Source organism: Portunus trituberculatus, chromosome 20 (genome assembly GCF_017591435.1).
Source record: "Portunus trituberculatus isolate SZX2019 chromosome 20, ASM1759143v1, whole genome shotgun sequence".
Lineage (NCBI taxonomy): Eukaryota > Metazoa > Arthropoda > Malacostraca > Decapoda > Portunidae > Portunus > Portunus trituberculatus.
In genome coordinates, this window is record NC_059274.1 from 9,251,614 (window position 1) to 9,265,326 (window position 13,713).

A 13,713-nucleotide genomic window follows, 5' to 3' on the forward strand; every position below is an offset into this window, starting at 1 on the left:
GTCCCAGGTAGACCACCGTAGACTTCCCGAAGGTGGACTTGGCCAGGTTGATTGTAAGCCCGGCTTCCTGCAACCGACCCATCAGCCTCCGAAGACGGGTCAGATGTGTCACCCAGTCGTCCGAAGTCACCACCAGGTCGTCCAGATAGGCAGATGTTCCCTCCAAGTCCTGGGTGATGTAATTTATAGCCCTCTGGAAGGTGGCGGGAGCATTAGACAAGCCGAAGGGCATCACTGTGTATTGGTATAGTCCGAAGGGGGTGATGAAGGCGGATATTATTCGGGCCTCGTCCGAGAGGGGAATCTGGTAGTAACCTTTAAGTAAATCTATAGTGGTTACAAATTTGGCTACTCCTATACTATCTATAAGGTCCTCTATCAAGGGCAATGGGTAGGAGTCTGGCACCGTCACTTTATTTAATTTCCTGTAGTCGGTGCAAAATCGACTACTACCATCTGGCTTAGATGTTAACAGGCAGGGAGAAGCCCAGGGGATATACTAGGTTCTGCAAGGTGATGACAGAGCAGATAGTCTACCTCTTTTTTCATCAAGTCTCTTTTAATGGGTGAAATGCGATAGGCTGGTTGTCTTATAGGCTTGATGTCATTAGATATTAATGTTATATCATGTTGGATAGTAGTACAAAGTCCTGGAAGGTCACCTGTGATTTCTGAAAAGTCTAGCAATAACTTTTTAAGATCAGACTGTTGTGAAGGTGTTAAGGAAAGAAACACCTCATCAAGGTTGGACATGATTTGGCTGTTTGAGGGCGTCCTTTAGGTGACGAGAAGAGGAATTCGATGTCGGACTCTTCCTCGGGGGGCACAGGACCAGACTCCTTCCCTACCAGACATACAGGTACAGTGCGAGACAAGTCGTCCTCTGGTTCTCTGGAGTGGTAAGGTTTCATTAGATTAATATGAACTAGTTGGGAATCCTTACGACGGTCAGGAGTGTGGACCACATAGTTTAATGGACTTAGTTTTTGAGCCACAACATAAGGTCCCATGAACTTACTGTGAAGAGCATTGCCTGGAGTGGGGAGAAAAGTAAAACCTTGTCTCCTGGTTTGAAACTTCTCATGACAGATTTGGGAAGAGAATTCTGTTGCATTTTAGTTTGAGATTTGAGGAAGTTTGATTTAGCAAAAGATCTGACTTCACTGATTTTATTCTTAAGGTTACTGATGTAGTCAGACACACTGGGGCTTGAAGGAGTATTTTGAGTAAACCATTGATCCTTTAATATTTTGAGAGGCCCCCTGATCTGTCTACCATAGAGTAATTCAAAAGGGAGTAACCTAAAGAATCTTGAGGAGATTCTCTTAAAGCGAAGAGAAGGAAAGAGATACTTTCATCCCAGTCTCCTTGATGCTCCAAGCAATACTTCTTCATCATGGATTTTAATGTTTGGTGAAACCGCTCCAGACAGCCTTGGGATTGGGGTGGTAAGCCGAGGAGGTAACATGGTCGATGTTTAGCTCATTCACTATCTGTTGGAAAAAATTGCTAGTGAAATTGCTACCCTTGTCAGACTGAATTTGTTTTGGAATTCCTACCGAGGTGAAAAATGTATTAGATGTTTTACAATGGTCTTTGATGTGATGTTCTTAAGAGGAATGCTTCAGGGTACCTGGTAGTGGGATCCATGAGGGTTAACAAATACTGATTCCCTCGTTTGGTTTTGGGTAAGGGCCCTACGCAGTCTAGAATGATCTTTTCGAAGGGCTCCGTCTGAACTGGAATAGGCGTCAGAGGAGCTGGCACAAGGCGTTCGTTAGGCTTACCCACAATTTGACATATGTGACATGTTTTTACATAGTGTGACACATCCTTTTCATTCCTGGCCAAAAAATGTTGAAGAGCCTTCTTGTAGGTTTTTTGGATGCCTAGATGACCTGACAATCCATCATGAGCTAGTTCTATAATGGCTGGTCTTACAGACAAGGGATGACAACTTGATGTGTTTCTGACCAGGTGTCTAGTTGTTTCAGTTCAGGAGGTCTGTAGGCACGCATCAGGACTCCTTCCTGATAATAAAAACAAGGCAATTTAGACATATCCTTTGTCTCACTGGCAACATGTCTGATCTTAGCCAAAGTGAGATCCTGTTCCTGAGCATTAATCAAATTCTCCTTTGAAATGATGTTATTGTACAAGTTGTCAGTAGAGGCAATCATTGGTGGAGGAGGTGGTGAAAGGGCAGGGACTTGGACTGAGACCTGGTGACTGCACACACTGGGAAGAAGTGAGGGGATGTTTCGTCCAGGGTCTTAGTGGGACTTTCTGTTAAGGAGAATCAAGAACAATTAAGTTTGGAACAGCCAAGTTACCCGCAAGATCATTACCCAGTACAAGATGTACGGTACTGGCAGTTCACCAGGTTTAATGGCTACCACAACCTCTCCTGAAATGAATGGGCACTGTAAGCTAATATTAGCCAAGGGATAGGAGAGCTGTGATTCGAGACCTGTAAGGATCACCTTCTCCCCAGTGAAAGCCTGTTTGATGTTAGGGATGACATCTTCCCTTAAGATGGATTGGGCAGCACCTGTATCACGCAGAACCTTGACATTTATTGCCTTGTCTTTACCATCAGTCAGGACACTTTACCTTGATACATGTACGAGTCATAAAGTTCTAGAGGAGAGTTGACAGGGTTAGCTAGGGCCACTGGTTTCTTGTTCTCAAATGTGTTAGGTTTAGGGCCACAAAAGAAAGTTGACGTTGAGAGGCCTTGCAACTTGGGTGTCTACATTTCTGGATCGTGTGACCTGGCTTTTTACAGTATGTACACCAGGGGGAATTATATGCATTTGGCGAGAATCCGGTCGGCTTACCACCCGCGCCCCCAAAACCTTCCCCAAAGGAGGACCTAACATTAGATAGTGAACCACGACCTCTACTACCCAGGGATCCCATCAACAAAGCAAAGGCATCAGCCACTTTAGCAGCAGACATAAGATCACTCTTTCCCCGTTCTTCCACATGCCTCAGAATATTAAAGGGTAACTTGTTCTTCCATTCTTCCAGGACCATTAGATTGAGCAACTCCGAAAAGGTGGTAATGTTAAGGGCGGCTAATGTTAAATTGTCTAAATTTCTCATTATAGTCAAACAGTGCCTGAGTCACTTTGGGTGTGAAAAGGACTTCAGTACAGGTTACAAATCTCTCCCAGTATTAGGGCAAAAGGATTAGAGATCACCTGACCTTTTAAGCCTTCACCAACCACCTTTTTCTCTCTCTGCATAATTTTGTAAAAGGGTAAAGAAAGTCCAAAAACTTTCTAAATAATATAACATACCTATTCTGCTTTCAAAATATTATTTTCCACAATCACTGAGGTATAAGTCAAGGTTTTAGAAGTAGTTATATACGTTGTATAAAGTTCCTTCTTGGCTGTATATTGTACCAGATTCGTGACTTTTCTTCCATCTTTCTTTGGCCAGGTGATAAATGAATGACCCTGAACCCATTCCCCACCCCACCTGCCTGCCCCCAGACCTACCTGTATGTATACAATTGTTATTATCTATTTCTACTACAGTGCATTCATAACACTACAAACCCTTATTGAATCTGTATGTTTTAAGGGAAATAAAACATAAGAATAATTAGTAAATAGGTGACATGTAGTGATGTGTGTTCTGATTTGGCATAGTGGCTAACGTAAGCAGCCATTTAATGGCTAACCATGACTTAAATTGTCTTAGTTTCTCACTAGCAAATTCAACATAGGTGTGAGACTCTGGTTTCATATACTTTCGGAACTGTTGTCTGTATCCGTCAGAAGTGATAGAGTAAGCGTCTAGAATGTTACCTTTGATCTCTTCATATTCTACCTCATCACTAAGGCCCTATAAGCTTTTCCTACTAGCTTAGGGACAAGGAGAGACACCCACTGATCCTTGGGCCATTTATTCCTATTAGTAATGCTCTCAAAGGCGCGAAATGACCCGTCAACATCAGATTCATCAAAAGGGGGAACTAGCGGAGCAGCTGTAGCGGGATTAAAGCTTGCTAACTTTTTCTTTATATCTATTTCTTCCCCTCTAAACTTAGCGTCATTTCGTAGGGCTAACTCCTGAATTTCTAACTCTTTCTCCTGCCTTTTAAGTTGTAACTGAAATTCTCTCATTTATCTTTATCTTCTTTTCTGCCTGTAGTTGCATTTGTTTTTCCTGTAGTTGCATTTCTTTTGCTTCTTTTTCTGCCTGTAGTTGCATTTGTTTTTCATGCATCCGGTATTCTAGTTTAAGCTTCTCAATTTCCCACTGACTTATCCTACTCTTATCCTGTTCTTCCTGGGACTGTGTATTATAGTCCTCGTAGAGGCTGACATGGGAGTTAACTCTTCTATGGCATTTCCTAGCAACTGACCTTCTTGCACTAGATGTTCAACAACTACATTCTTAATGACCTCTTTAGTCATCTGAGACGTGATGGGAACATCAAAATGTTTAGCGATGGCTTTCCATTGGTCCTTCTTTATATTAGCATCTTTAAGTTGTTCCAGAGAAGGGTCACAAAAATCTTCAACGTTAAACTGAGCGGAAGCCATATTAAATAGATGTTAAACAAACAACAACAAAAAAAAATGATAAGCGAATTACTTAAGTGAGGAACTTGGCAGAGTGATAATAAAGGCAACCTTGGAAATTACCTAGATTATACTTAAGTAAACACTTATGAGTACAATCACTAATGAGGGGTAAACTAGAGAATTACAGCATTAAGAGGGATCCGGATTACTCTAATTATGAGACTTGAAAGTGAGGAGCGAATTGTACTGAGACTTGTTATTGATAAGGAGGCGGATTAGTCTGAGAGACTAGTTAAAATGGCCGATTCTAACTAGCGAGAAAAATTATCCGCGAAGTGAGGGGATTGAGGTTTCGCATGAACATATGATGATCCCAACACTTGGATAACACTTATTACACACCTGCCTATGTGCAAAAAATAGAAATAAGTGCTATCTGTGAACACGCCTTTCTACCTGGTTTCCTGCTCTACCACTGCTATGCGATACCAATGAAAGTCACAAAGCACTTTTAACCCAAAAAGAGCCACTTGATCGCACAAAGGTAAATTTAAACCACAAGCAGAGTAAGTCACAGAAAAAAACACATCAAAGTCACAACACCACAGAAACACAAGAAAAAATAATGTAATCACAGAAAAAAAGTTACTGGAAAAATGGAACACTGAACTACTACTACTACTACTACTACTACTACTACAAGGAGGGTAGAGGAGGTGGGAATACTGCATTCAACTTCGAATGATCTAACTTTCACAAGGTTCTGGCAAAACAGATGTGCAAAAGATTACTTTACTTTAAAAATGTTACAAACAATATCAAATGTACATCTTCAGAGGGACTTCAATACTGGTTATCAAAACACTGGTTATCAAGACAATATAATAAAAATGATAATTTTGGTCACAAGGTCTCTTACATCACTCTCGCTCTGAGCACATCATATAAAAAAAAGGGCAGAAAAATGTCTATTTTAGCATCTCTCAACCTATTTGGATGACAATCCGTCAAGCTTCAGTTAGACATTTCTAATCATATTTCTGTAATTACCTAATTTACATGATTACAGTAAGTATATCACAATATATAGTGCTATGTTATACTTTAACATCTCTTGACAAAACAGTTAAAAGAATCCATACACACTGAAATCCACGATTACAACCACCATTGAATGCCTTTGTTGTCACAGGACGAGAGACTTTCTGATTAAAACAGCATGTAAGGCAACTGTACATCCCATTAGAGTCTTGCAACTACCGGTTCTTCCGCCTAGCCTGTGTTTGTTGAATGCCCTGGTAGTAGCCTGTATGGTAGCCAGTCATGTACCAGCTCATTAACATAGTATGTAGTGCCTCTGATGTCTCGGAGTTCTCACCAGTATTCAAGGCGAGGGCTGGGGGTGGGGGCAGCAAAGGAAGATGTGGCTGAAAAGAATAAATTAAGAAAAAATTCAATTAATCTTTAAACAAAATAACGTTACTCACATTATGCTACTGCATGAAAACGAGAGGACCCATACTGGCAAGTTTTTAGTATTCGCTGGCTGGTTTAATTAAGGAGTGGGTCAGCATCGTCTCATGGTATAGAGGAGTCGTCTTTATATGTTATATTACGATTTACCATGCTTTTACTCCTTCCTGTATTTTTCCGTTGTTATTTTACCATGGTATTTCTTTATAATTACTTGAATTTATGTGACTAACATCATTATATAAAAACAAAATATAGTCGCCTGGCATACCAAGCTCTTTAATTTTTAGAGACTTTAATACAGCACAAAATCATAACATACATTTCACCTCGCCTCTGCAGTACTTAATGCTTCACAAGGAAAGTATACTGCTATTTTTGTTCGATTTTCTTTGAGAAAAAAAAATTGTGGCCAAAAGCAAAATAACCTGCGGGTGCTGCAGTGCTTTTATCACCGTGTCCCTAAGCTGTGATACCATGTGGGGTTTTCACGGAATTTATGGGCTAAAGGGGATACTTTTGGGTACTTATCTCAAAGCCCAGCTATGAAAGTTGAGTGAGGAAGAATGCATGAGTGGACAGGATTGAATGTGCGCTTGGAGATGGATAAAGCGACTGTCCATTATCTATCATTGTTAAGTCTCTGTGATGCTGAACACGTCCATGCAGAAAGAATTGGTTGAAAATAGACAATCTCAAAATCAGACTTTTATTTCTAAGTTATGAAAATAAACTCATTTATGGGACTTTATATGTTCATGTTTTCTTGTAGTCTACTTCCTAGCCTTGAAGGAAAGAAAATATACTAACTTTGAGTTATCAATTGAGTAACAAAGTTATTTTCGTCCCAAGGATAGAGATGGTGTAAAAAAAAAAAAATGTACCATGCATGGTTATAACCTTAAGTTCACCATTAAGACATTTATGCCATAGAAATGTGTTTAAAAAAAAAAACTAAATTATCTTACTATATCAGTATGTGAAAATAGAATGTCCAAAAATATACGATATTTGGTAAATCTGGCAACCACAACGTGAATTTGGGTCCTCTTCTATTTATTAGAAATGTTATTACCTTTTAAAGGGATATACAAAAGTACAAATTAGAAAACACACACACTGCAAGAAGACCTAAATAAGATCTGGGAATGGAGTAAGAAATGGGAAATGGAATTCAATGTGAACAAAAGCCATGTCATGGAAATGGGAGAGTCAAAGATGACCTGTGGGAATCTATAAGATGGGAGATGGAGTAGAACTGGAGAAAGTCAAAAAGGAAAAGGACTTAGGAGTGATGATGGAAGAAAACAATCAACCAGTAAGCCATATTGATAGAATTTTTAGAGAAACATATAATTTGCTGAGGAATATTGGAGTAGCATTTCACTACATGGACAAAGAAATGATGAAGAAATTGATAAATACTATAATAAGACCCAGATTGGAATATGCAGGAGTAGTGTGGACCCCTCATAAAAAGAAACACATAAGAAATTGGAGAGGCTACAAAAATGGCTACAAGAATGGTCCCAGAACTTGAAGGGATGACATATGAGGAGAGACTAAAGGCTATGGATCTACCAACCTTGGAACAAAGAAGGAGAGAGGAGACCTGATACAAGTCTATAAATTGATCAACAGAATGGACCAAGTGGATAATGAGAAACTGATCCTAAGAGAAGAATATGACACCAAGCACAAGATCGCATAGTAAAAGCTGAGAAAGGGAAGATGTCTGAGAGATATTAAAAAATATAGTTTCCCGCAGAGATGTATTGAGACGTGGAACAGTTTAGATGAAGAAGTAGTGTCTGCAACGAGTGTGCACACTTTTAAAGTAAGATTGGATAAGTGTAGATATGGAGACGGGGCCACACGAGCATAAAGCCCAGGCCCTGTAAAACTACAACTAGGTAAATACAACTAGGTACACACACACACACACACACACACGAGACGCGGTAGAGGAAGCACGCAATACCGTCGCTCCCGAGAATCAGCTGATCTTCACTACCTTTGTTTGGGTTTACAGTGGCCTGGGCGATAAGTGTGGACTCATTTTTTTTCATGAATACAGTGTTAAATAATAATGAGTGAGAAAGATATTCCATCTAAATGCAGGTATGTGACAAGGGAAAGAATGAAAGCTGATGATGACAATGTTGGTGAGGGAGAAAGAGAATTTGAAGGCTTTGATACGGCGCAAACTTCACTATTTGATAGAGTCTTGACTATCGAACGTAAATTAGATAAATTGATAAAGGAGAGTATGGGAATGAAAGAGAATGAAGAACAGGATAAAGAGCTCCAGAAATTGAAAGAAAGGATAAAAAGAGTGGAAGAAAACGAAACTAGGCTAAGAACCGAAAATGAAGAATTAAAAGTGGAAGTAGCGAACTACAAGAAATTGATGGAAGAAGGACTCGGTAAAGCCAAGAAAGAAAAAGAGAAGCTAAAAGATCTAGTTAACAAAGAAGAAGAAAGAGTACAAGACGTGATTAAAAAAGAAGTACAAGCATGGAGAATCCAAGATAAGAAAGACAAGGAATCATTTCAAGAAGTATTTCAAGAACAGTTAAAAGAAAGAGATGAAAATATGACAAGCAAAATGATAGGAGTCCTCAAGAAAAAAGAAAATTTAGTAAGAGAAATTGCGGAAAAAAAGAAGAGTGTAATTATTTTTGGACTGAAAGAAAAAAATGTTAAATATAGACCAAGAAGGGAAAAAGACGAAATGAAATCAGTAAAAGACCTACTAAAACATCTGAATGACGAGGATAGACAGAACTTAGAAGAGGAAGTAGAAGAAATCCATAGAATGGGACCATATCAAGAAGGAACAGTGAGACCAATTAAGATATTACTAAAATCACAAGCAGCAGCAGAAGAAGTACTATATAGAAAAATGTAAGGAACAACCAAAATTGTTCTACAGATTCATAAATGGAAAAATAAGACAAAAAGAAACAATAGAAAGGTTAAAAGGAGAAAACGGAATGGTGGAAGACCCAAAAAGTATGGCAGAACTGTTAACCCGCTAAGACCGATGGGCAAAATTGCATATTAGCAATTATCATAAAAACATCAACTCTTATAAATTACTCTGGAAAAAAATCTGCTGTTAGTAGACATGACAATGCATCATCCTACAAGTTTTTATTGCTCTACTCACTATGGTTGTCTCAGAATAATAACCGATAATTGGAGAAGATTGTGGCGGCAACTGGGGAGGTGCTTTATGTGTATTCTTACATAATGTAAGGCACTGCTCATGTTTTTATGTGACATGTTTTTCGTGTTTTCACCATATTGGCTGATTATAGTTACGTATGTTTTATCAAGCGTGGGTGACGATGTTGTCACAATAGCGAGGTCGGGATCTAAACCAGTGCACTTTCCGTCTTGTCCTGCCTTGTCTATCACTTTTATCACTAAACTTTAGCTTCCTCTTAGCACCAGTAGCCATAGTTGTAAATAATAGTTCTTAAATAAGTAAATACGTAAATACGTAAATAATTATCACCGCGAAGACGCTCACGCACCTCACAGAAATTTGCGGAGACTAGCTGGCTAGAGCGGTGTGCTTCCTGGGAGCCGACAGTACTACCATAGGCCTACGTCATGACCAAATATAGCAGCGCTACCAATGCTAGCGGTTTTATTAGAAAGTAGCTGATTTAAGGACTGTCGGAAATGTGCAATGCAGCCCTATTTAAGGCCTGTCGGACTTTACGGGTTAAATAGTAAATTTCATGAGGTCTTTACTAAGGAATCCAAATTTGAAAGACCACAGGGTAATAGAGAGACTGTCTATATGAAAGAGATTAAAGTAACCAAGCTTGAAATAAAAAAGTTGATGACGGAATTGGATGAGGAAAAGGCAATGGGACCGGATGAAGTCTCAGGCAGAATACTGAAAGAATGTAGGGAAGAACTAGCAAGTCCAATATACAACATCATAAAATGCTCAATAGAAAATGGAACAGTGCCAGTGGAGTGGAAAAGAGCTGAGGTGGTTCCCATATATAAGAGTGGAAGGAAGGAAGAACCTTTAAATTACAGACCAGTATCACTAACTAGTGTAATATGCAAGATGTGTGAAAAAGTAATAAAGAAGCAATGGATTGAGTTTCTTGAAGACAACAAAATATTATCAAATAGCCAATTTGGTTTTAGAAAAGGTCGGTCATGTGTGACAAATTTATTGAGTTTCTACTCTAGAATAGTTGATAAAGTACAAGAGAGAGAGGGATGGGTTGACTGTATTTATTTAGATCTAAAAAAGGCTTTTGATAAAGTGCCACATGAAAGATTACTATGGAAGTTAGAGGAGAAGGATGGCTTAAAAGGAAGCACATTGAGATGGATGAAGAATTACTTAAGGGGGAGAGAAATAAGGACGATAGTTAAAGATATGAAGTCCAAGTGGAGAACAGTAGACAGCGGAGTGCCACAGGGTCAGTATTGGCACCAATACTTTTTCTCGTATATATAAATGACATGCCAGAGGGAGTGAACAGCTACATAAATCTGTTTGCGGACGATGCGAAACTGTGCAGAGTCATTAAACAAAAAGAGGATTGTGAAATACTACAGGAAGACTTAAACAAGATCTGGAAATCGAGCAAAAAATGGGAGATGGAATTCAATGTGGACAAAAGCCATGTCATGGAAATGGGAAAAAGTGAAAGACGACCAGTGGGAATCTATAAGATGGGAGATGGAGTAGAACTAGAAAAAGTAAAAAAGGAAAAGGACTTGGGAGTGACAATCAACCGGTTAGCCATATTGATAGAATTATCAGAGAGACGTATAATTTGCTAAGGAATATTGGAGTAGCATTTCACTATATGGACAAGGAAATGATGAAGAAATTGATAAGTACTAAAATAAGACCTAGATTGGAATATGCAGGAGTTGTGTGGACTCCCCATAAAAAGAAACACATAAAAAAATTAAAGAGACTACAAAAAATGGCTACAAGAATGGTTCCAGAATTTAAAGGGATGACATATGAGGAGAGACTAAAGGCTATGGATCTACCAACCTTGGAGCAGAGAAGAGAGAGAGGGGATCTGATACAAGTTTATAAACTGATTAACGGAATGGATGAAGTGGATAATAAGAAACTGATCCCGAGAGAAGAATATGACTTTAGAAGCACAAGATCGCATAGTAAGAAACTAAGGAAGGGACGATGTCTGAGAGATGTTAAAAAATTTAGTTTCCCGCAAAGATGTGTTGAGACTTGGAACAGTTTGAGTGAGGAAGTGGTATCAGCAAAGAGTGTACATTTAAAGAAAAATTGGATAAGTGTAGATATGGAGACGGGACCACACGAGCATAAAGCCCAGGCCCTGTAAAACTACAACTAGGTAAATACAACTAGGTAAATACACAAGTTCTCCTGTCTTCATATTAAATAAGTTTTGAATCGTATATACGGAAAGAAGGAAGAAAGAGAGATGAAACAGAGAAGTGCTGCCAGATGTATGACGGAATCAAGACATACACCATCGTGTGAAAACCAACAGTAAATTGAAACCCTGTGTGACTAAGGAAACTAACTGATGATATTATGGACAAGGATTTTTGTGGATTCAGGGACGAACGAGGTAGTAAGAGAAGGTTAATCAAAGTAGAAAGGGAATTACTGTATATGAAGGAAGTGATGTCGAGTCTAATGGATAAACACGACCGACTGACAACAGAAAACACATAGCTGAAGTTGAGATTGGTAGAATGTGAAAAGATCAGTGTAATCAATCAGGGATTAAAAGAGGAGATACAAGAAATAAAGAAACAAAATGACGTACTAAAAGCCGCATTCCAAGACTACAAAAGCTCCTTAAGGAGCTTACAGGTTAATAAAAAGCAGGATGGGATTGTGGACAGGGCAGAAGGTGGATTGGGTGAAAACAAGCTGAAGGAACTATGAAATAAATGGAAGCAGGAACAGAAAGAGGAAAATATACATTTTCGGAGGTAGTAAAGAGACAAATTCAGGAAAACACGAAAGTCGCTGTAAATGAAGTAATTAAAGAGAAAGAACTGGTGCGGGATGCAGTGGATAAGAAAAAAAGCTTCATGATTTTTGGACTGAAGGAAAAGAAAAAATCCAAATAAATTCAAGAAAGAACGTGGAGAGAGAATTGGCCAAAACTGTTATCAAACAAGTACAAGACAGCACACAAGAACTAGACCAAGAGGTGGAGGAAGTGATCAGGCTAGGAAGATACAGTGAAGGGGTAGGAGACCAATGAAAGTGAAAATGAGATCCCAAGTGGCAGTAGAGGAAATTATGGCTATAAGAGGGAGGCTGGCCAATGATACTGAACACAAAGATATATGGATAAAAAGAGATATGAACCTAGAGGAGAGGGAAAAGGAGAAAGTGCTAAGAAGTGAAGCTAAGGAAAAAAATAGAAAAGGACAGAGATAGAGAAGAAGAATTTTTACAGGAGGGTTTTGGATATGAGACTAAAGAAGTGATACCTATGGAAGAAGGAGGAGGTTGTAGAAGGGGCAAGAAATTAAGAGTGACTTATACTAATATAGATGGGTTGTTATTAAGCATGTTGGAGATTAGGGATTATTTGAAAGAGAAAAAGCCAGATGTAATGTGCACTGTTGAAACAAAACTAAGAAAAGAGATTCATGGTAATTTCAAAGAGGAAGGATATGATAGCTGGAGGAGAGACACGAAGGATAAAGGGGGAGGAGGAGTGCTAATAATGGTTTGTGATAATATATGTTTGGAGGATGTGCAATATCGAGAAGACAAAGTGGAAGTAATGGGAGTAACAATCATAACAGAGGAATTGAAAAAGAGAAAAATTACAGTTACATATGTGCCACCTAAAACTAATACATTGGGGAACTGAAAAACATAAAGGTATGCAAAGAGAGGTGATTAAGTGCCTAGATAACATGATAAGAAAAGATAAAAGAATACTTTTAGTTGGAGACTTTAACTGCAAAAAAGTAAACTGGAGAGAGAGATGGAAGTAATGGATAATGCTGAGCAGTGTTACAGTTGACTATGGTTAATGCAATGGATCAGTGGGTGGAGGAGTCAACAAGGCACAAGGGGGAAGAAGAACCATTGTTGTTTGACCTAGTATTCACAAAGAAACCAAAGCCCCCTCCAATCATACAATACCTTAATTCAATGGAAAGAAGTGATCATGTGACATTTGAGATGCAAATTCAGGAGGAAGATGGGATAAGTTACAGAGATGACTACAAAGGAGAGAGATTAAATTATGCAAGAGCAGATTTTTTAAAATTAAGAATCTATTTTCCTGATATTGAGAGGAGAAATATTATGTACAGAAAGATAGTACAAGGGAAATATGACATTCTTACAGAAATATAATGGAGTAAAAAGATTTGTACCTCTTTATAGAGTTACTTTTCTACAAGTTTATAAATGGCAAAACAAAGAACAAGGAAACAACTGAAAAAATAATTAAAGAAAGGAAGACATACCAAACAGAGAAAAAAATGTGTGAAATAATGAATGAGAGCTTCAAAACGGTGTTCACTGCATAAGAAGATTTCACAGAACCTAGTAGGACAATGCATTGCCAAGGATTACAAGAGATCGAAGTGCACATAGAGGATATTGGAAGATTATTGGATAAGTTGGATGTCAGAAAAGCAATGAGGCCAGATGGTGTATCAGGCTTGGTGT

General features: G+C 38.7%; 1 protein-coding gene across 8 annotated transcripts in view; it reads right to left on the reverse strand.

Moving 5' to 3' along the window:
• Positions 1-5,322: 5,322 nt before the first annotated feature.
• Positions 5,323-13,713, reverse strand: part of LOC123506795 (survival motor neuron protein-like) — a 105,680-nt gene continuing 97,289 nt past the window's right edge. For all 8 annotated transcript variants that reach the window (XM_045259141.1, XM_045259138.1, XM_045259142.1 and 5 more), the window contains one exon: positions 5,323-5,971. In XM_045259141.1, coding sequence (XP_045115076.1) covers positions 5,801-5,971 — 171 coding nt within the window. In that variant the 3' untranslated portion in view covers positions 5,323-5,800. The remainder of the gene's footprint in view (positions 5,972-13,713) is intronic.